The sequence below is a fragment of the Triticum aestivum genome, chromosome 3B (genome assembly GCF_018294505.1).
Source record: "Triticum aestivum cultivar Chinese Spring chromosome 3B, IWGSC CS RefSeq v2.1, whole genome shotgun sequence".
Classification (NCBI taxonomy): domain Eukaryota; kingdom Viridiplantae; phylum Streptophyta; class Magnoliopsida; order Poales; family Poaceae; genus Triticum; species Triticum aestivum.
Genome location: NC_057801.1, coordinates 411,503,785 through 411,528,231, shown reverse-complemented (window position 1 = coordinate 411,528,231; position 24,447 = coordinate 411,503,785). Strand labels below are relative to the sequence as shown.

The window sequence follows — 24,447 nt, the reverse complement described above, 5'->3', positions numbered from 1 at the left end:
ATTGTGATATGATACTGATATTAGTTAACAGACACATTTAATTGGTTAGCTAAAGGTCCCACTTGAGTTTCCAAATGCATGTCGCGACATATAGAGAGACAGCGGAATTGCATTTCTTTGTCACTTGTTGACGGTACTTTCTTGTACATACCAAATCTTAGTTGTTATTTCAAAGCAAACATCGGTTGCTAACTACCCTTTGCGCAGTTTGCAGCTTCAGATCTGCCATCCCATTGCCACGATCAACACTATACTCATCATGCTTACGGTTTCCCCATTTTATGATGACCACGATCAGCCTACGTGGTTCGTGTCGTAATAGCGCTGCTCCACCCATCAAGTTAAACAAGCTTAGTTGTACAAATTCAAATATGATATTATGCTGATATTAGTAAAACTGAGAGATGTTTAATTGGTCAGCTAAATGTTCCTACTTTAGTTTCGAAATGCATGTGAGCCACATATGGAGAGACCGGAAGGAATAGTATTTCTCCGTGCGCTCTGGTTCATCATGGGTGGCCAACCGACATTGTATAGAAAGACTTGTAATATCTTCAATCTGCTTGCTCTTCTGCTCTTCTTTAAGATGATCCTCTTCTCTTGCGGTCGAATGGTCAGGTCGAGTTGTTCTCCCTTAGTATATTTTGAATCTGTCAGGTCAGGTCGACTTGTTCTTCTTTACTATATGTTGAAGCTGTCATCTGCAAAGTGTCATCACTTCTGGAGCTCTCATATTTTGAGTAGTAGGCCACATTATATTAATGCACACACCAAATTACAGCATGCATGGCATCTCTTAGAAGAATTGCAGAGATAGCACAAAGGGGTTTACAAGGACGCAGTATTGGATTAGAATCACTTCTGCATTACAAAGATAATCTCACTTGTTTTTATGTTTTCATGCATGTCAGGTATTGAACATTATCAAAATGAATATGAGAATGGGCGCACGAGAGGAATATTGCGGAACAATCCACTAGCTAACAAACTTGGCATGGTGGAGGATGGCCTATCTTATTCACCCATCAAGGTGCTTGCTCTAACTTGGCAAGGTTGTATTGGTCGCACATATTTCGCATCTGACCTCTTGCATTACTTCTACTTTGTTACACCATCTGCTAAGTTTAAGCATCATATATGAGTATATGCCATACCTATCCATTTTCTGTACCTATTCCATGTGTCGTCATACTATGTTTTTCCAGTCAAATGTTGTTCTTTCGTAATAGATGTCCAAAAGGAAGAGGGTGAGTGCAGATCCTCAAGGAGTACAAACTAGGTATTTGGAAAAGGTAGTGATACCTATTAAATCAGATAGATTAGCAGCCACAGAAAACACAGGCCCAAGTGTACCACACTTTACCCCTACTCCAGTGGCCAAACCCCTATTAGAATTGCCGAGAGCCCAGCGTCAGGTACTGTCTATGATATCAATTCAAAATTTGAACTCCTAAATTTCTGCATGTGCCTTACCTTCTCTCTTGTATGAAAACTAATATCAGATGAATCTCCTTGCTCAAAGGATCATATGATCTCACAACAATAATGGGCTCTGCATTGCTCTTGTCAGTACCTCTTGCCCTTTTGCCTTATAACGATGTACTTAATTAATTGCTTTTGATTATGTATCATCAGTCTGCACCTGAGCTTCATTATCCTCTGTTTCTTCCAATATTTTTTGATATATATTTACTCTTTGCAAAATGTAGAATAATGGTAATGCTTATAAAGAATTTTCTTTGGGGAATTTATTGAATTATCCTTCCATCAACATGGAGAAGGGCTTTGTCCAGCCCGTGTTAACATGTAATGTAAGTTCATCCTTCTCAAGCCTTCAAACTTTGTCCTAGTATATATTTGGATAGGCATCATTTCCTCCACTGCTATTTACTTTGTTGTTTACATCTAATTGGATGTTTGCAACAACTACCAGTTTTAAATTTTAGTTGTAAAAACATGTTCCTTATGTAGAACAGATCCATTTATTTGCTTATATAATTGTGAAACCTGTTACGTGTCTCCTTGTTTCTCTTTCAGAGTCGTATCTCTTATGCCAGGCAGAACTTTAGGGAAGATAGTGAGCCAAACCATCTTGAGGACAACGAGATGACCCCAAGGTCCTGTCTTGATGAAGACAGTGAGTTGAAGCTACTCACCAACAGGTGTGGGACAACCTCTGTGCAGTCACTGCCTTAATCAGTTCGCCTTCTTCAGTCTCAACTTAAAGTGGAAAGGCTTGCTTCACCTCAGCTCCGACGTGAAGTCAAAGATGTAATGAAGATGTCAGAGGACTGCCTTGCGCACTATGGTGCCATACAGCTAGGGATGAAGCATCTATCGTTGACACAACTGAGGTCTCATCAGCTTGTTCAGCTGCTTGCGGGGCCCGTCCTAGCCAGGCCTAGTGCCTTCTGAAGTGCTCTCAGTTTTGTATATTCTTTTGTCGGCGTGTTTATTTGCAATTGTGGCGAACTTTGATGCCCAGTGGATGTAATATGTGTAATAGCCATGATAGCCTAGCGTAAGTTGCTTGCTTATTTATTTCCTTGTTGTCTTGTTTATTTGTTTGCTTGTAGTGAGTGCAGTTCTTTTTCCGCGGTTTGCTAGTGGCCGCAATAACCTATTTTTTAAAACTAGGCCGCAATAACCATGGGCTACATATTTACTGTAGTGACACTGGGCCTCCTACGGGCCGTAGAAACAATGGGCCTTCTACGGGCCGTAGAAACAATGGGCCTTCTACGGGGCGTAGAAAGAATGGGCCTTCTATGGGCCGTAGACACAATGGGTCTTCTACGGGTCGTATCATCAATGGGCCTTATACGGGTTGTATGATCGATTGGCCAAACATGGGCCAATAATAGACCGCATTATGGCCGTAAACGGGACAGAGTTGGAATCGCACGTTCATGGGTCGAGCATATGGGTCATTGTTAATCGGACATATTTGATGACGCTATGAAAACGGCCCAACGTATTAACGGGCCACAAACGAGCCGACTGTAACCACGGGCTGAATTTGGCCCACAAGCAGAAAATGACAGTAACGGGCCGTAAGTAACCGAATGCTGGAAATGAGCCCAAGAATAAATGAGCCCTGAGAAGGCCAAAAGTTAACATGGGATGGAAACGGCCCAATGGAATAATGGGTCGTTAATGGGTATAAAGTGATACACTGTTCATTACGGGCCAGTTTCACCACGGGCTGTTAATGGGCCAAGAGTTACAAAGGGCCTCATATGGGCCAAAAGACATCATGGGCCATACATGGGCCGGAAGTTAAAACGGGCTGGAATCATATTGGATGGCCCAGACGATGCTACTGGGCCTAATTCGGATAGGTTGTAACGGGCCCTGGGTTAGCGGGCTGTAATGGGCTATATGCGAACATGTCATTAACAGGCTTTTCATGGGCCAGTCCGCCACCTTTTGACCAAGTCAAATGGGTCGTCTTTTTCGTAGGAATGGGCCTCTATTGGGCCATGCCACGTGTCAACGTATCATAGGCGCCGTTGGTCCAATGAGTGGATGACATCTGTCCCAACGGTGAGCCGACACGTGTTTCCTCCAGCCAATGATGATTTTACACATGGAAAATCCCCATTGGCCGGGGCTGTTAACGGGTTATCAGATCCCAAACTGGACCCGATAGCTTAACGGCGAGCCGTTACGATGCATGCCACGTGTCGGTCACCCTTGACGAAAGCACTCCTATGACGCGTGATTTATCGTCATGGAAGTGGACACTTCCGTGATGATAATTTTGGTAATGTCACGGAACCCACGACAACATAGGTATGACTATCATGATTCTATCATAAAATCGTCATGGATGTACATGCATGACAGAAAAAGTGACCTACTGTGACAAACATGTATCATCACGGAAGTGTTTTTTTTGTAGTGATGGTTTATGAATTATTCATCGCCTACCATTTCGGCCGAGGAGAGGGTGTTTTCCCGCCCACGATTTATGAACTATTCGGCGTCTATAGTTTCGACCGAGGAGAGGGCGCGCTTGGATGAAATTACAAACCTACCCGCAATATACAACGGGCCAATTGATGCGGGTCCCAAATAGGCCGGTAATTTCACGTCTCCCATTTATCTGCTCGGGCAAATTCCACCGAGCAGAGGGTGTTTAGAGGTTCGTCCACATTTCTGGAGAACAAGCATCCACGTCTGCCTTACCAAGTCGATTCAGATCAAATTTTGAATATTAGTTCTACAGTGTTACATCTTGCCAATTCGTTTTTAGATAATGAGATGATGCTCAGTACTAATGTGTTTTACATGCTCGTTGCTACCTATTTATTTGACAAATAGTTGACCCACTCAAAAACAGGAATCGAACCCAAAATGAAACATCTTAATTCAATGAAATAGCTCATTGACCAGTCAAAATTGTGGACTAAATCCGAAATTGAACACCTCAATTGAATAGCATGTTGTATTATAGTACTCCATGAACATGTTAAAAGTCAAATTAATGATTTTTTTGATACGCATAGCTCCGTTCATGTGTGAATTGCAAACACCATGTTCTCCAATTCAAAGATTTGAATGCAATTTTATACCAAATTATGGTTTATATCAGTTTTCAATGCATAGACACAACCTCTCCCCTCTCCTAGACTCATGTTCTCTCTCTAGCCGATAATGTTTATTTGTATCACGCTCATACAAACAAAATCCTTGCCGGTCCGTCTCCCCCCCCCCTCTCTCTATCTCCAGGTATTTTCAATTAGCATGCACACTCCATGTATAGGTCTCTCTTGCACACAATGTATGACTCTCTAGTCTAAGCTAAATATCTGGGGTGCACTCATCGCACGCACATAAATTCTCTCGCTCGTTCTCCGTAACTCTCTCATGCACCACTCCGCCATCTTGGGGCTCTTCCCTCTCTGTCTCTCTCTCTCGAACTTTCTATCTCCCCAGGTCACACATACACATATCTCACTCACACTAGATAGACCCATCTAAAACTCTCTCTCTCTCTCTCTCTCACACACACACACACACACACACAATCTCTCCCGCCTAGCTAAGTACAAGTATCTCTCACTCCATTATAGGCACACGCAGTCCCCCTAGGTATATGACTATCTCTCACTCTTCATCACAAACACACGCATTGTCTCTTTTCCTCACTGGATCTATCTCGATCTCTCTCGGGGCATCTTTCTATCGCACACACACCTCATATCTCAATCTCCCACCCATATAGTCCCCTCATGATCTTGAGGGGATCTCTCTATCACAAACACACCCTCTCTCCCTCCCCATGCCTCCATTTTCTCCATATGTCCCTCTCGACCTCTGTCCCTTGTTGGCCAGACCTCTCTTGGACACGTGCTATAGGGGTCTCTCTCTCTGTTGCAAACAACCACACACTGGCTATCTCCGTGTATCTCCTCACCTCGCTTTCTCTCTCGGAGATGCATGTGTGATATGTTTGCATAAGCACTACTAGGGAAAAGCCTATACACAGAATCTTAGCAGCAGCGCGGCTCAAAAAGGAGCGTTGCTGCTAATTAGTACTAGCGCATGTGCGGGAAACTCGCTACTGATAAGTTTTTAGCAGTAGCGCGCTCGGTGTAAACCGTGCTGCTACAAATATCGACCGGTGGTGTCCACCTAACTCCATTTAGCAGTAGCGCGGTGGCGCGAGCCGCGCTACTACTACGGATGTAGTAGTAGCGCGCTTTTTCTGAAATCGCTGCTGCTAAATTTCAAATTGGCACACTTTTTTGTCCCTGTTAGCTGTAGCACCGTCGCCCAAAGCGCGCTGCTGCTACTTCCTTAGCAGCAATGCGTTTTAACTCCCGCGCTACTGCTAATCCGCACCAACCCACCACCTTTTCCCCACCCGTCCCTCCCCCTCCCCCTCCTCTCTTCCCTTTCCCCTACCTCCCACATGCTCCCACTCTCACTCTTCTTCTTCCTCAATACTTCTCCCCCATTACTCTCTCTCTTCTATCTACCTTTCTCTCTCTTCATTACTCCTACCTAACTACACCACCTCCATTAATGCATCTCCTTTCTCTTTTTCCTTTCCCCTCCACTAGTTGAAGTTGTCTCCTCCCAAATTAGGTAGCTAGGTAGATGTAGGATTTAATTAAGTGACCTATTTGCCCCCTAACTAGATCTATCTTTGTCAAGAAGAGCTTTGTGCACTTTTGATCTCCCTACAACATCATCTCCACCGTGTGCTCGATCTCGAGATAGAGGTGATGAAAATTTCATGCTTTTGCAAAATGGAAATATGTTTATGTGTGTGTGATATGTTTGTGGAAATTGTGTGTGTGGCATGAGTTGACGCCAAATTGTGCTTTTGAGTTGCCTATGTTTTGCCGAAATGTCGATTTATTTCCGTTTTGGCAAATTCCAGGCAAACTCTAGATCCATATATGTCCTATTTTTAGGGAAGGTCATGCCAAATTTTTGTATGACTTTGATGCATGCATGCATTTTTATAGTCAATTTGTTTATTATTACCGTGCAGAGTTGACGATGGTCAGTGGAACGATGGTGGACAGGTGGTTGCGGTCGGCGGTGCAGGACATGAAAGAAAATAACCGGACAGAGGTTTTATGTCCGTGTCGAAAATGCAAAGGAATAGTTTGGCTCGACCCCCATGACGATGATCGTGTTGAAGTGCACCTGCTCATGACTGGTTTCATGGATGGCTATACTCGATGGATAATTGAAGATGAGGATGATGATGTTGAGGATGCCGACAGGGCAGGCAATGATGACACAGGGCAAGACAAAGAGATGATCGATAATGGCGGCGGGGAAGAGGCCGGACATGGCGGAGGAGAAGGGGTCGGACATGGCGGAGGAGAAGGAGCCGGACATGGCGGCGGAGAGAACGACATGGACTCCACGCAGCAGAGTTCATCGGTACTAAGTTCAATCGTGCGGGGCCCTCATGTTCAAGCATTGCTTCGCAAGGAGACGAGTACTGAGAGAGCTGCTTCTAGAGAGGAGGCTAAGCTGGAGCAACTGGTGGTAGACTCGAACACTCCATTGTATGATGGTTGCAATCCTGAGGTGACCCGCTTGAGTTTCACGCTCCAACTCCTGAAGACGAAGGCTAAAAACAAATGGACCGACACTAGCCTCGATGAGCATCTCAAGTACCTAAAGGATGTTCTTCCCGCAGGTAATCTATGTCCTACTGGTGTTGATGAGGCCAAGAAGATCGTGTGCCCTCTTGATCTGGCACACGTTAGATACCATGCATGCATCAACGATTGCATAATTTATCGGAAGGAGCACGCGGAAAAAACAAGCTGTGCAGTGTGCAATGCTTCTCGATACAAGAAGGCCGGGAAGAAATGTCCCCAGAAAGTTGTATGGTACTTATCGATCACTCCCCATCTGCAGAGGTATTTTGTAGATCCCAAGGAAGTAAAGCTAATGCGCTGGCACGCGGAGAGGAAGAAGCCCGACGATGGAGATGATCCGAAGCTGAGACACGTGAAGGATGGAAGCCAGTGGAGAGCGTTGAACAGCTTCTATCGGTATTTTGAATGTGATGCAAGGAACATCGTGCTCGGCGCGTGTACCGATGGCATGAATCCGTTTGGCAACCAGAACACCAACCATAGCACATGGCTCGTGTTTGTATGGATGTACAACCTCCCCCCTGGTTGTGCATGAAATCAAAGTACATTCACATGAGCATGCTTATTCAAGGGTCGAAACAACCAGGAAATAATATTAATTTGTATCTGGGGCTACTTCAAGAGGAGTTAGACACGTTATGGAAAACACCGGCCAAGACATGGGACGCCAGCAAAGGCGAGTATTTCAACATGAGAGCCGCGCTGATCACAACAATGCAGGACTATCTCAGTTACGGATATGTGGCAGGCCAGGTGTGCCATGGATATTGCGGATGCACGCGGTGCATGGATGATACGACGTCTCAGCAGCTAATGTCAAGGAAAGATGGCGGGTCTGGGAAAATCGTGTACATGGGGCATCAAAGATGGCTTGAACAGGACGACCCGTGGAGAAACCGTGGAGATCTATTCAATGGTCACGCTGAGCATCGAGGACCTCCACATAAGCGGAGCGGTGCCGAAATCGATGAGCTGTTGAAAAACTGGAAGGAGTGCCCTGTGCCGGGAAAGACGATGAGAAAGGCGCCAGAGCCGCTGCTGAAGGTATGAAAGACGAGGTCTGTGTTCTGGGACTTGGAGTACTGGCACAAACTCGATACACCTCATTGCCTTGATCAAATGCATATCTGTAAGAATGTCGTTGAGAGCTTGCTCGCAACACTGATGAACATGCCGGATAAGACCAAGGATGGGCCGAAGGCAAGAAAAGACTTGCAAGATTTGAAAATCAGGGAAGATCCGCACATGCCGCCCCGTAAAATGTCAGACAAGACAGAGACGGAGACAGAGGCACGGGAGAAGAAGGGCAAGAAAATAAAGAAAGAGGATTATTGCCCCCCTTCTTACTTCACCTTAAGTCAGGCTGAATCAATTCTTTAAGTGCCTTACCGAAGTCAAAGTTAGTTCCGGTTACTGTGGCAAGATAAGCAAATATCTAGACACGGACAAGAAAAGGTTCAGCGGGATGAAGTCTCATGACTGTCATGTGATGATGACATAGATACTACCTGTTGCCCTTAGAGGGATAATGGACAAGCACGTCCGTGACACGCTTATTGGTCTCTGCAAATTTTTCAACGTCATCTCTCGAAAGTCGATCAGTGTGAAGCAGCTCCGAAGGCTACAGGAAGAGATCATTGTGATACTGAATGAGCTTGAGATGTACTTCTCGCCCGCGTTCTTTGACGTGATGGTGCATCTGTGTGTCCATATTGTGGATGACATAATAGACCTGGGGTCGTCATTCCTGCACAACATGATGCCGTTTGAGAGGATGAATGGGATCATCAAAGGATTCGTTCGTAACATGTCTCGTCCGGATGGAAGCATCGTCCAGGGCTATTTGGCACAAGAGTGCATCTCTTTCTGTGAGAATTTTCTATATGGCGCAGACCAGCCGCCTGGTGTTAGTGTTGGTTTGCCCGTTAACAAGCACGATGGGAGGCTCGAAGGAGATGGTCACTGCAACGGTCGCAGGGAACTGCACGTGGCATACTCAGATCGATGCAGCGACTTTGACAGAGTAAACTTGGTAGTGCTACAACACCTAGACGAGGTAGATCCTTTCGTGGCACTACACAAAGAAATTATCGCAAAGAAGTATCATGACCGGGGGGTATGCAGGACGAACGCCGAAGTTACTAGAGAGCACAACTCCACTTTCCTGCATTGGTTCAAAGAGCATATTATTGCTAATCCCCCGGAGGAGGGCTCTAAGGACGGATTGCTCATATACGCCTTAGCACATGGCCCCTCGCCCAACCTCATAACCTATCAGGCATATGATATCAACGGATACATGTTCTACACGGAGGCCAAAGATATGGACAGTGACGATCAGAACTCAGGGGTGACGATGGAATGCATGACCGACAGCGACAACGGCGCAACTGAACGATTTTATGGAAGGGTCGAAGAGATCTGGGAGCTTGACTACTTTGGACTGCACAACACGACGATGTTCCGTGTCAGATGGGCAAAGAATGTCGAAAGAGAAAACCGGATTTTCACTACCATGAGTATACTCGACGCCAAGAGCGCTACCGTGAACGCTATCACAAAAAACGAGCCATGGGTACACGCTAAGCACGTGACACAATGCTTCTTCATAACCGACCCATGCAATCCCAGTCGTGTTGTCGTGAGGAGAGGCAAAAGGAACATCATTGGAATGGATGGAGTCGCCAATGAGGAAGACTATGATCAGTACGGCAACCCAATGAGGGAAGATGACGATGATGATGAAGTATACGTCAAAAGAAGAATCAATACTACATTACCTAAGAAAAATCGTACTCCATGGAAAAGGCAAAGTCACAATCAGGGGCTCAATTATTCTTCGACGAACAAGAAGGGAAAGAAGCTGACTCAAAAACAAAAACGTCAGTGCTGAGGAACCGTTTGTTATCGGTCAAATGATGTAATATATATACATATATATATATACACACACTTAGCCATTATTATGCATGGGTCCAATGATGTAATATATATGTTCCTATTTTGCATACATATTTAACCGTCAAATGATGCAATATATATCGCCCTCCCTTCGTTCACTACTCTCGTGAAATAAAAGTGAGAGAAAAAAAGGAAAAGAAAAAGGAAAACTGGCAGTAGTAGTAGCAGCGCATTTCGTATAAACCGCTACAGCTACTGAAAGTAGTAGTAGCGCATTTCATATAAACCGCTACAGCTACTGAAGGTAGTAGTAGCGCATTTCATATAAACTGCTATAGCTACTGAAGGTAGTAGCAGCGCGTTTTGTCCAAATGCGCTGCTACTACGTCCACTTAACCCAAAATTCTCACTATCCCTGCTTCATCCCGGCTTTTCCCCCCAAATCCCCACTCTCTCTTCCCCCGTCGCTTGCCCCCGACCCCGGCGCCGGCGCTCGCCCCCGACCCCGACCCCGGCGCTCGCCCCCGACCCCACGCGCCGGCGCTCGCCCCCGACCCAGGCACTCGCCCCCGACCCCGGCGCGCTCGCCCCCGACCCGTCGCCCCTCGCCTCCCTCCTCTACTTCCTCCCCTCCCAACCTCGGCCATCGTCGGGCCTGCCTCCTCGCCCCTGCACCCTCTGTAACCCCCCCCCTCTCTCTCTCTGCTAGGGTTCTCCGGTTAATTTACTTAGGTTTTAGTTAGGGCAGTCTGTTAATTAGGTTATCTATTTAGTTATGAATTTAGCTAGGTTTCAAAATTAGCTGAATTTATATGCAAATTTGAACTGGACATGTGATATGTGGATATGTCATGTTTTGGACATTTCATGTTTGGAAAATGATCCGAGTGGCCTATGTTACGCTGGAATGTTGATTCATTTCCGTTCCGGTGAATTTCAGGCGCTCGATATGTCCATTTTTTAGCAAAGGTCATGCCGAAATTTCCCGTGAATAGAGGCATGATTTCTGCTACATAGTTGGCATATCGAGTGCTGGCACATAGATTTCTTTTTATGTCATTTCTCATTTATTCATACTTTTAGAAATAAATGAGAACACTTAATCATAGGAAACATGTCGAACAACGAATAAACTGGGCCTTCTGACCAAGATGCAGACGAGATGGATTATGAGGGTGAACAAGAGTACCTCGACTATTTGACTGCTAAGAAAGGTTTGCAGGTTGGCCTCGATGATGGTACTGACGCCGACATCCACACCGACGGCACCGGCACCGATGGCGGCACCGAGACCGGTGGGGAAGGTACCGGCGGGGATGGTACCGGCCCCGATGCCACTACCGAAAAGAGGAAGCATAAGAAGCAGAGGATATGAAAACCTAACAAACTAGGGATTGGATGACTTGTGATCACAAAGATGGCACCTGGCAAGTTTGAGCCGTTAGAGCCGGAAGAACCTCGCAAGTGCTATGGGAACCAAGTAGGATGCATCCTACGGGAATGCGCGAGCACCAACAATGATGACTTAAGGAGTAAAGAACATTTGACGCAGTTGCTCCTAATGAAGTTGCACAAGAGATTCAAGTTCCCCGACCGGGATGATAACATAGAACAACCGTGGGATGATCCGAAGATGAAAAAGATTAACAATCACGCCGTGGGCATGTTCAGCAATGATTTGGCCTCCTGGAAAGGGAGGGTGAAACGAGCTATTGAGGCTGATGAACCCCTGTCCAAGATTCTGGAGGAAAATCCGACACTTACAGAAGAGGAGTTCGAAAAGTTCAAGGACACTTGCGCTACCGAGGCAGCCAAGGCTAAGGCTGCGAAATTCAAGAGCCTTCAGCAAAGGAACACGGGGAAGCATCGCCTCGGAAGCCGTGGCTACCTCGGTAAAAGGCCCATATGAGATAAGGAGGACGCGGAACGTGAAGCCGCGGGTCTCCCAGACCCCTTCATGAAGTTCACCAACCCCTTGGAGCGTGACTTCATCAGGGCCCGCTACAAGTGGGACAAGGAGAAAAAGGTTTTTTACACGGACAAGATCACGAGGAAATTGATTAGACTACTGGAGAAGCAAAACCAGCTTGCAGCCGAAACCCTACTTCTCCGATGAGGCCCAAGTGGGGCACCCCTCTCAATCGGGCCTTGAACGAACTTAAGGGACTCCCTTTGGGCCAGCGGCCGCAATATGGTCGTGTGCACGGCGCTGGAGACGGCGCCACATGGAAGGTGTTTTACAACGAGGGCTCGGAGGCCAAGAAGCAGAAAAAGAAGTTTAGTCGGGCGGACATCGACGCGAAGGTGAAGCTTGCGGTCGAGAAAAAAGCAGTTGAGGACGCGACAGCCGAGGACAAATATGAGTTGCTACAGCAGGCAGTCAATGCAGCTGTAACTGCCTGTAGAAATGATTTCGCTACTAACTTGGTTCTAGTTATCATCAACTGGACGAAGGAAAATCCAGACAAGACGGTACATGATTTCCCGTTACCCAGTTTCGTCGGGAGCAACTCCATGAACAACAACACCATCACACCATCACTTGCTCACGCAACCGGGCCTCCTCTCGCAGCCGCTCCCGCTCATAGCAGCCCGTCCTCAGTCTCAGGCACGCTAGGTGGGCCTTTGTCTTTGGCTGAGCTCGACGCCGTCACAGTAATTACATGTCGCACCAACATATATATATATATAATATTCCATTTTTGTTGCCTTTCGGTTGTTTTACGCCACAGACATATGTGTTTGCAGGCGAAAGAAACCCCGTGCACCATACTCTACTTGACCAAAGGCCAGAAGGTGGACGTGGGAAAGGGGATGATAATGGACCCCTCGCAACCCACATTCCACAACCAGCCGATCCCCGCTGGGCACTTCAGGGTTAGCTTGACCAGTGTGAAATCGGGGCATGAGGATTTGCCTCCTCCAGTACAGCATGTGGGAGCGGACGACGGACCCCACCGCGGATTAGAAGCTGCAAGGGTTGGGTGCTGCTATGACCGAAGAATCTTATTCGTCTGGAGCCGGCCGACAGCACACCAATAACCACACATCAACAAGCATGTGCGGAGACCACCACCCCGCCTACACAATTACCAGCTCCTGTAGTGCCGGGTGAGAGCGGCGGATGACATGATGAAGGGGGTGCAATAGTACTGGCTGATGTAATTTCTCCTGTAGAACAGAGAATGGATGATGAGACGGAGGTCGACCCTATGGATTTCCTCAATACAAACGCATATGACTGTGACATAGATATGATGAGTCAACCATATGACGAATCAGGCTATCATCTTGCTAATGAGGATATGGATGATATGCCCGGGCAGGGTCGTAACAGGGATTGCAAAAAGTCTCTCTTCATGAAATCCTCACAGGACACGCCTGAAGATGCCGCCTCAACACAGGCTCAACTAGCCGGGCGCGAGGGTCGTACAGTACTTAGCCCGGGAACACTGGGGCAGGGGTTAAGGAAGGGTTTGGAAGGTGTGCCCAAGAAAAAGGAGAGGAAGAGATTGGGGAAGATAACTGCCTCCAAACAAGCCAGAGCATATAACAGCCAGACGATGCATTCTGAAGAGCGTGTACCCGTTAAAGGTGCGGTCATGTTCCATCTCACAGGCGAGCCGATGCTACCGCCGAAACCGCTGGAGGCACCATCAGGGGATCTCAGGAGACTGCACGACCATGTGCTGTCGACTGAGAAAAGCCTACTAGCCTCAAAGGATCCAGGATATCCGACATACGCGGCTCGTGTGCCTGAGAGGAAGTGCTACGTCGACACACGGCCCGCGGAGGTGTTCTTCCTGCGGTTTGACCATATCTTTGAGATGTTTCTAACAAGGCGGCTCGATTTTACAATCGTCCGCCTTTTTGCGCTACATATGAGCTCCGTCATGAAGAGTGAAGAAGTCTCGCAAATCTGTGTGGCGGATCCGTACTACATGCACGAGTCTTTCTTGAGTCTTGGCGACTTTGAGCGTGAAACTGCTAGGGAGTACCTCCAAAACTTCATGGTACAGAATAAGGACCGGGAAATTGTCCTCGTGCCTTATCATCCAAAGTAAGTCAGTTCCGGACAACCCTTTCGTACATTTCAATCATTCCTTCTCTCTCATATGGGGAATAATTTGAGGTGTCTTTTCCCCGTAGCAACGGGCGCGCCGTCCTTATCGTTCTTTACCCGCAAGTCTCCCACGCCGTGTATTTTGACCCTTCCAGAGACTACGAGAAAAAAGACTACACCAACATAATGAATATTCTAGATGATGCTCTCCAAGGCTTCAGCTTTAGAGGTGGCCACGTGCAGATCAGGAAACAAAGGAACAAGAAGATGAGTTTCGCGCATAAAACTAACTTCTCCTGCATCCATGTCCCAAAACCAAGCAAGAAAGATGGATTCTATATCGTCCATCTCATGATTCAGTTCAACACGGATCACCAAAAGCTTCACATGAAAAGCAGAAATGATGATCATATCCACAAGTGGCTAGAATCTCATGGAGAAGCGGATTATAAACTTAGAGATGACTTCTTTCGCATCCAAAGCGACATTGTGACGATCATCATGAAAGAAGTCGTCGATGAGAAGGGGATGTTCCACCATGGCCCTATATCGCGAGCTGACGTCCGAACTCGCATAGGCATGCAACGTCTAGACCTCACGCCATTCAAGAATCTAGGGTTCATCCTCGATGATATGGAAGGATGGAACTTCTAGTGATTTATGATGCCGATGATGATGATATGTGTCGGTTGAACTTGTATACTTTTTGTAGCGATGAAACTTTGTGATGTCCACGGTCCCTGCCTAACTTGTGTAACGCTACTTTGTTAGTTTGCGTACGATGACCTGCGTACCTCTAGTTAATTAATTTGTGTACTGTATGTTGCATCTAGTTGCTAACCCTTTCTTTTTCGGTGTTGCTCTAGTATATTTTGTTGCATATATATGATTGTACATCCTCTTCATGAACATGCATCTCTAACAGGTACCTAGTTTCTTGATGGCGAGATGGAATTGCTATGTCGTGTACAAAGGGAAGGTTCCGGGGGTGTACAACGAGTGGCATGAGTGTCAGGTGCAAGTGAATGGGTTCACGGGCGCCAGCCATAAAGGCTTCAAAAGCAGACAAGAAGGAGAAGCTAGTTACTTGAGGTTCACGCTAGCGCGAGAGAGGACTCGTAACCGCCACCTCATGTACTGCATAGTTTCGCTCTCACTCATAGTGATAGCTCTTCTTGCATATACCTTTGTTTAGATGGATGACATTGTTGTAGTTGCAAGTATTCAAGACTTGCATGTATTGCTATTTTCGAGATGATGACAAGATACCACTGTGTTGGATGATGATTATGATGAGACTATTTGTATGTACATGCTATGATTACATTTGTGGTCTCGCAGGTATTTGTATGTGTATCATGATGAGATTTCTATGTGCTAAAGATTCTTCTATAAAGCCTGTTCAAATACAAAACAAATATGCCAAAAAAAACAAAAAACTACTTAAATTAGCAATAACGAGTGTATAAAAGTTAGCAGCAGCGTCGCGATAGCAGCAGCGCGTCCAGGCAAAGCGCGCTAGAGATACTAGCAGTAGCGAGCTTCCGCTAACAGCGCTGCTGCTACACTTGTGTAGCAGTAGCGCCGGTGAGCACGCGCTACTGCTATGTGTTAGCTGTACCGCCTTATTAGTAGCGCCTATCCCCGCGCTACTGATACATCTAAAACCCGCGCTGCTGCTAGCCTTTTCCCTAGTAGTGAAGGCACACACACTTTGTCTCTATTTTATCGTATGTTGTCCCTTTCTCTTTCACATTCTCTCTCTCTCTCTCTCTCTCTCTCTTTGCACACTAACTCTTTCTCCTTCACACACACTTGATCTCTCTTGACTTAGGTACTCTCTTCGGTCCATAGCATATAGATTTTTTTTGAAAATTCAAACCTCACAAAGTTTGACCAGGTATGTGGAGAAAAACATTTACATCTAGAACGACAAACATATATCATTAGATTCATCACAAGATGTACTTTCATATGATGTATCTTTAGTGTTGTAGATATAAATAATTTTCTCTATCTTGCTCAAATTTTCCAAAGTTTGACTTCAAATTTTTTTATATGCACTGCATTATAGAACAGAGGGAGTATCTCTTTCTCTCTCTCAACAATCTCACGTACCACTCATCCCTATCGGGGCTCCTCTTTCTCTCTCAAACTTTATATCCCCTAGGTCACACATACACATATCTCGCTCACACTAGATAAACCCATCCAACACTCTCCCCCTTGTTCTCTCTCTATCTAACACGCACCCCCTGTAAGTACCACTATATCTCACTCCATTATAGGAACATGCACTCCTTCCTAGGTATGACTATCTCTCACTATCCATCACAAACACACGTATTGTCTCCTTCCATCCCTAGGTCTATCTCGATCTCTCTTGGGGTATCTTTTTATCGCGCACACACCTTATCACTCGATCTCCCACCCAATAGTCCCCTCATGATCTCGAGGGGATCTCTCTATCACAAACACACACTCTCTCCCTCCCCATGTCTGCATTTTCTCCATACGTCTCTCTCGACCTCTCCCTCTTGTTGTCAATTTCTCTTTCACACACACACACACACTTTTTGCACACTCACTCTTTCTCTTTCACACACACTTGATCTCTCTCTAGTTAGGTACTCTCCCAGGTCCATAACATATGGATGTTTTGAAAAGTCAAACCTCACAAAAGTTTGACCAGGTATATGTGGAGAAAAACATTTACATCTGGAATGATCATTAGATTCATCACAAGATTGTAGTTTCGTATCATATATCTTTGGTATTGTAGATACAAGTAATTTCTCTATAAACTTGGTCAAAATTTCTAAAGTTTGACTTTTCAAAAAATTATAGGCACTACATTACCAAATGGAGGGAATATCTCTTTCTCTCTCTCTCTCTCTCTATCTATCTATCTATCTATCTATCTATCTATCTCTCAAGGGCCTGTCCTCTCACTCGATCTCTCTTTACCAAGGGATTATATGGTCACTGGCTTAGCGTATCGCTCCGTATATTGTTTAGTTGTCCGGTCAACCAGCCTACATGGTGCCTTGTCAGCTCGTGTTCTCTATCTGGGTGTGCTGGCCTATGTGGCAGTGGGTGAAAATAAATAAGCTAGAGGCTCATCTGCCATAGGGTGAGATAAACAAACTAAAAACCACTCGCGGTAGCACCCCGCACACTACTAAATTAAGCGCACACTTCTTTCGTGTTAATACACACATTACGACAACACACATACACCACCGCGCGGCATGCATGCAAGGACGCACTCGTGCACACCCAACACACAATACACATCAGTACATGTGTACACCAACTAAGATGGACGACAAGGCGGCCAACAGGCGGAGGCGGCTCGAGCCAAAACCGCCTCCGACGAGCGTGGACTTTATCAACATCCTCCCCGATGACATGCTGCTCGTCATCATTGCCCTCCTCCCCACCAAATCTGGCGTGCGGACCACCCTGCTCTCCCAGCGTTGACGCCCCTCTGGTGTTGCGTCCCCCTTAACCTCACCGTCGACAGCTGCCTCTGCGATGGGGATTGCAAATGCATGGCCTCAGTCTCCAAGATCCTTGCATCGCACCCTGGGCTAGCCAGACGCCTTGACATCCGCATGTTCAATACCAACTGTAAGGTCCAAGCCAAGTTTGACGAGTGGTTTTTATCCCCCGCCCTAGATCAACTTGAGGAGCTCAGGTTCGAAGGTGGACGATGTCGCTCTCTGGCGCCATCAGCGCTCCACCTCGTGCCAGCACTGCGTCGCACTAGGTTCAGCTCCTGCTATTTTTCCCAGATTAATGCCGCGTCCGCTCTTCTTCTCTCTCAACTCAAGCAGCTCGACCTCTTTGACATTGGCATCTCGAAGGAGGCTATGGAGCACCTGCTCCGTGACTGTACGACGCTCGAGTACCTTTGTCTTCAACAGATCCACGAGTTCATTAGCCTCCACATCGCCTCGACGAATCTCTGATGGATTTATGTGTCTTGCTGGCCCCGCAACAAGACATTACTTGAGAAGAGATCAATTGAGATGTTTCATGAAATGATCATTGAGAATGCTCCTTTCCTTGAGAGATTGCTTGTATCTGATCTAGAAGGTCCAACAAAGATCAGGGTCGTTGACGCACTGGAATTGACAACGTTGGCCTACTCGTTTGCCAAATTATTCGAACTTGTTATTGCATCCATAATCGTTTAGGTACAACACTCTTCCTCTTCTTGATATTCACATTTTTAATTTTTTTTCTTGATGTATGTTTGACTGTCATCCAGAAAACGATTTCCATAAAGTTGACCCAGTCTGTGCGCACAGTGAAGATCTTGACAATACAATCTATCGGCCCTAATCGGGATCAAGTTATCGGATTCCTTAGATGCTTTCCGTGCATGGAGAAGCTACTCTGAGGTGAAACTTCTTTCCTATTAAATGTGAAGCGCTAAATAGGATCCTAAGAGCAACTAGTTGAGGAACGCTCCTTCGGGAGCCTCCCAACGATCACATGGGATGGGCTGAGAGCGCGTCACTTGGTGCGCTCTAAGCGCTCCCTACGGATTTTGCTTTTCTATTTCTGTACGCATTTTTGGTTTTTTAATGGTTTTTTTCGACTTTGTGATTTTTCACCGGTCTTTCTTGGCTTTTCGACACAAAAATCGTTTTTTTCTTTCATGAGAGGCATGGTTTTTCTTCCGGGAGAGACACATATTTGCTTCGGCGAAATGCACGGCTATGCCGCTCGAAAACGAAAAAAATGCGTTTTTTCTTTTTTTTTCTTCCGTGAGAGGCACGGTTTTGCTTCCGCGATGTGCCTCTCGAAAACGAAAAAAACGTGTTTTTTTCTTTTATAAGAGCCACGATTTTGCTTCGCGCTAGGCACGACCGTGCCTCTTGGAAAAGAAAAAAATATGTTCTTTTTTTTCTTCCATTAGAGGCACAGTTTTGCTTCCGCGAGAGGCATAGTCATTGCCTCTCGAAAACGAAAAAGATGTGTTTTCTGTTTTTTTTCGTGAGAGGTCTGATTTTGATTCCACGAGAGGCACGGCCGTGCCTCTTGAAAATGGGAAAAAACGCGTTTTTATTTTTTTCCGTGAGAGACATGGTTTTGCTTCCGCGAGAGGTACGGTCATGCCTCTCAGAAACGGCTTTCGAAAAGGGAAAACAAAACGTGCTCCCGATTCAGTTTTTTCATCCGGGCTTTTTTTGGAAAAAAGTTTGTCAAAGCCTATCAACATTGGATCTATTTTGAAGATCTCGACACGAGGAATCTAACGGTGAAAACGGTTTGAGATTTGGGCACATGATTTAAGAGTTAAAACGTTTTGAGTAAACGAATCTACGAAAAAAGTGAAAACTCGCAGCCACTTGTCGCAACCCTTGGAGTAATCTTTGGAAGGAGTACCCTTTGATTAGTGATTTCACTTAAATTAGGACTAAAAGGAGAAGGAGCAGGTGCTAAATCCACACTTCGGTGCTAATTTTGGACCATAGCCCGCTCAAAGTCCAAACTGGCATGTATCATCGAGCCCATAACCCATGCAAGCCCAGAGCCCATATCCTGGCCGTTGATCGATCGGTCTCACGGCCAGTGTGCAGCTGCCACGTCACCGCGCCCAATCCCCGGAACGGCCGCAAAGGTAAGGGTGAGTGGCGCGAGCACGAGGATGCACGGACAGGCGAGAGGGAGGGAGAGAGCGCGCGGATTCCGGTTGCTCGCTGTTTGATGCGCTGCGGGCGCGGCTGTAGCTTCCTCCGTCCAGGCGTCCACCCGATGCCGCTCCTCGCCACCCGACCCTATATAACGCCGCGCACGTCAGCGGCCACCGCGGGCCCCGCCACTGCCACCTCTTCCGGTACCTGCTCCCTCCGGGTCCGGCTCCGCGCACCAGGGAGATCCGCCGCCTCCTCCTCCTCCTCCCGGCTCCCTCGCGCCATGGCCGCCACCGGAGCCGATGCCGCCGCCGCTCCCCCGTCCCTGCTCGTCTTTTCAGGTGACTCTCCGCTTCTCACGAGCGATGTTGCCAGTGGCGCGTGCGCGCGGCGTAATCGGTGGGGGTACGCGGTCGTTTTCAGCGCGCGCTGGCATGTGGCACTTGGCGACACGCGTGAATTGGTTGGGATTCGACGGGCTAGGACAACCGCCATTTCCAGGTCGCCGTGCCACCGGTGTGCCGTGTGCCTACGATGAATAGGTGCAAATCCGCGAGCGAACCTGCTTGCAATTGGCGAGCCGCCGTGACTGTACGAGTGTATTCACATTTGGAGGTTTGGGGGGGATTGTCATGTCTGATATTTCAATATTTGTATGCACTACTACTTTTGACATGGATACTTCACTACTGTTTGCGGGGAGAGTCGGGAGATTAGCAAAGTTGTCTCTGAACATACAGTGTTCGATGGACATTATTTGACAGTTACGACATGGATACACATAGACAGAAAAGTGTTTTGTGTTAACAGTTGTATTCGAGAAAACATGTCCAAATAGTTCTATTGGGTGTCTTCTATCAATCAGAGGAATTTCAGTAACATACTGATATTTCACTTTTTAAAACAGCACTTGGCAATGGTAGCCTCCATATGTTCTAAGCTGCCTGTTTCGGTTCTTTTCTGGCTGACTCTCATCTCATCTTACAGGATGAGGACCTAAACTTATTCGTATTATTGTTATAACCTTTTTGGTTTGATCCAGGTGGAACAGCATTTAATGGTGTCGTAGAAGAGTTGAAGAAAGTGACTACCCGGGTTGCGCATGTCCTACCAGTTTCTGATGATGGTGGAAGCACAGCTGAGATTGTTCGTGTGCTTGGTAAGTCCAAATTTCCTACATCATCATTTGCTTGCTTCTATAACCTGAAATAATATATTTAAACATAACTATCACAGTCCAATCTTTTCTGATGTTAAACGTTAGCCTTCATGTCTTAGGTGGACCTGCTGTGGGTGACATAAGATCAAGATGCTTGAGACTGTCCGATGAAAGCACTTTGGAAGCACTCTCCGTCCGGAGATTACTTGGGCACCGTTTGCCTCTTGATCCTTCAGAAGCAAAGCTGGAGTGGTAGTAACCCTCCAGTGCTGATCAAAATATACCTTTTTTCATACTTCCTTACTGGATAATTAGCTATAGTTATTGTCCTGCTCGTGTGACCAAGTGATGCTAAATTGTTGATTCGATAGGTACAATATTGTGGAAGGAGAACACTCTTTATGGGATGGTGTCTCTCGTCCCTACAGGGAAACAATCCGTGCATTTTTGGTCTACTTCCATAATGAGGTGTGCTCCTCTAGTATATTTATGAAGCATGTCGTTTTTGTGAAAAAAACATTTTTTTCATAAGGCTAGTGACCGCAATGTAATCCTGTTGTATTTGTGACATAATTTCTTCTCCGCAGATCCTTCGGCGACCAGTTGAAACATTTTGCTTCACCAATGGCAGGTGATTCTTCTAAGGTGAAATTTTGCAGTAAATCATTATTCTTGGCATTGTGCTTCCACATGAAACCGCTGTTTGCCTCTTACAACTGATGTATATATTTAATGGTATGATGCACATAAACATAACCTAATGTTGCTTGTGACCTTACATTTTACTAGTGGATTGGGAGCATCATTTGACTGTTGTTTCTCCCAGCTTGCCTAATTATTTCCCTGACTGCTGTTTCATATATTTTTGCAGCATTGGGAATTTCTTTTTTGCTGGCGCACGCATATTCTTCCAGTCTTTGGATGCTGCGATCTTTTTGTTTTCACGTGTGTCACAAATCCCTGCCGAAAGTCTTGTGCTTCCAGTAATATCCACAAATGACAGGCTTACTCTGGGGTGTGAATTATGGGTAATCTACCAAAGTTTTCTTCCACACAATACAAGTTGTTACTTGCCCTCATGCTGGCGACAATTTATCTGCGGCCCTTCAATTTTATTTTTAAAATAAAGTCATTGTTGCATGTGGAAACTGGCGGATTGTTTTCATTTTCGACATCACTCCTGTGAATAGAACATCCAGTGATACTAAACAATAAGTGTTTTTCGAGAAAATGCAAAAGAGTTTGCGTTTCATTTCATTGAACAGGAAGAGAACAGCAGTACAGGTACAACCTCCCAGGAGGAGGGACACACGCACACACACCATCGTCCTCACCAAACAAGCAGGTGAGGAGGTGCTACCAACTACAGACCGCAACGATGAAAGGTCTTGCCTTGTCCAACCATAAATGGTGGGGCAGCTAGACTCAGCCTCAGAGCCGCGTCACAGCCGTTGCCAGGCGCCTCCGAAGAAGACCGCGTCTCCAGGTCTGTCTGGGCCAACGTACCTTCCACCCATATGTGCCTAGGAGACGGCAGGTGGATGGCAGGACCCAGCCAGAAGCAGCGAAGCCATCGTCTTGGACATGCCGGCGCCAGCGTACATTGCGCCCCGGGCGCCCACGCTCTATGTTGCAGCCCTCATCACAGCATCGCATTACCAGCAAGCCTGCCGGAAAGACCGGGGAGGCCACCATCTCCAGCTGCTGCATCGGGGACTCCAAGTGCGACCCAAGCAGCACCTTCAAGAAGGGAACGGCGCTGAGACGCCGTCGCTGCCTTGTCCAGTGAATGGGACCAAGGGTTTTCCCCGGTGCTCGAGGAGAGGGTCCAGTCCGGGCCATGACAGCGCCTCCATGGAGGTAACGGCGGCCATCGTCGCGCAGGGATCTTGCCCTGGCCCAAGACCAGAACCCCAAATACCGCTGAAGCAGAGCAGACAGGAGATGGGGAAGCAGATCGCCGGGGAGGACCACCAGCACCGAGAGGGAAACCACGTATCGTCACCGTCGATGTAGGGAAGCACCGGCCAGCGCAGTGCAGCAGCCGCCGGATGGCTTCTAAACAAGGCCAGCCACCGCAGGGGTACGTGTTGAGCAGGGCTAGTGGCGCCGTCGCGGGGACCTGCCACCTGCACCTTTGCCGCCGCCGCACCGGCCCGCAGCCTCCGCCACACGGATCTGCCGGGGCACAGCCAAGCAGCCGCAGCCGCGCCCCCAAAGGGTCGCGCCGCGCCGGCCGCGTGCTCGCCACGCCAGGTCCAGAGGCCCGACCCTCTGGATCTGGGGCCGCCGTCGCAAAACCCTAGGCCCGGAGAAGCACAACTCCGTCAGCCTCGTTGAGCCCCACGCTCGAGTGGGGAGCCCGCCTGGGAGCGAAGTCCCGCTGCCGGATCTGGCAGGGCTTTGCCCGGCGGGGAGCACCGGCAGGGGGAGGGGGAGAAGGAGGGGAGGGAGCGCTCGAGGGTTGCGTCGCCTCCCGAGTCGCCCGTGGGGAGGGCGAGTCAGCTTCAACTCGAGGGTTCCTAAACAATAAGTGTTATCTTACTTCTTTTATTAATATGGAACATTCCTTCTGAATATTTTTGTATTTTCAGGATGGAACTATTATCCGAGGCCAAAATGAAATATCACATCCAAGCAATGGCCGTAGAGAAGTTGTTGACAAGGTACTCTAAATAATAAATAGTACCCGGTATTTTCAGGCTTTGGTGCTGTATCGTTAGTAGCCAAACACGGCCCAATTTTTGTGCACTCTTCCATATGTATTTGCGGAATCTTTTTTTATCTCAAGAGACAGACATGCATCATCTCAACCTTTTTTTCCCTTCATATTTCTTCACCATAGCATTGAAGTTCCTCGTGGCCACTGTCCCTTCACACTAAATTATGAAGAAGTTAGTATCTATTGTGAATTTCTGTTGCAATAAGCCAATAACAAGGTTTACTGTCTGAACCAACAGTTTCATGTTTTATTCATACCTAACTTAAGTTCCGTGGAGGTATTAAGTAGATATCTTGTTCAAGTTCTGTGGAGGGGTACTAAGTGTATATTAGACATCCTGTTCATTAGGACAAATGGAAGTATACATTGAATACACTTACTTTCTCTGTCCAAATACTGTCATTTTACCAGTACCTTTTTCAATCTCTCCACCTAACAAAGTGTGTAATGGCGTGTGACATTCTGAAGCTGATTTTGCATGGTAATAAATTCTCGGAATGACAACTGCAATCGGTCCACTGGAAACATCATCCATAAAATTCAGTCTGTTCAACTACAGCTCACCCCCACAGCCAGCACAGCCTAAACAAAAAGGTGCAAGTGGAAAAAAGGAAGCACCTAAAATAGTAGAATGTGTATATTCACTCGCGTAAAGGAGGGTTGTGATAGGCTTGGCGAGCCAACGTAAAAACTCAGCCACTCTTATGGAGATGAAACCCAAAAGATTTTCGTTGGGGCGTAACCCTCTCAGCGACGCGCCTCATACCATGAGTTGGTCGCAAGATCTTATGGGTTTCACCTCTAGCCTACCCCAACTT

The 24,447-nt window shown here is 46.9% G+C and overlaps 1 protein-coding gene across 3 annotated transcripts in view; it reads left to right on the top strand.

Moving 5' to 3' along the window:
• The first annotated feature begins 19,723 nt into the window (after positions 1-19,723).
• Positions 19,724-24,447, top strand: part of LOC123070111 (uncharacterized protein YNL011C) — a 37,431-nt gene continuing 32,707 nt past the window's right edge. For 2 of the 3 annotated variants that reach the window (XR_006433388.1, XR_006433387.1), the window contains exons 1-7: positions 19,724-20,089; positions 20,791-20,907; positions 21,027-21,159; positions 21,279-21,375; positions 21,495-21,538; positions 21,779-21,935; positions 23,502-23,573. Coding sequence is in view for 1 of the 3 variants with exons in the window: in XM_044493134.1 (XP_044349069.1) it covers positions 19,822-20,089; positions 20,791-20,907; positions 21,027-21,159; positions 21,279-21,375; positions 21,495-21,538; positions 21,779-21,935; positions 23,502-23,573 (888 nt within the window). In the remaining 2 variants the exon portion in view is untranslated. The remainder of the gene's footprint in view (positions 20,090-20,790; positions 20,908-21,026; positions 21,160-21,278; positions 21,376-21,494; positions 21,539-21,778; positions 21,936-23,501; positions 23,574-24,447) is intronic. The other variant, XM_044493134.1, reaches the window with a different exon arrangement.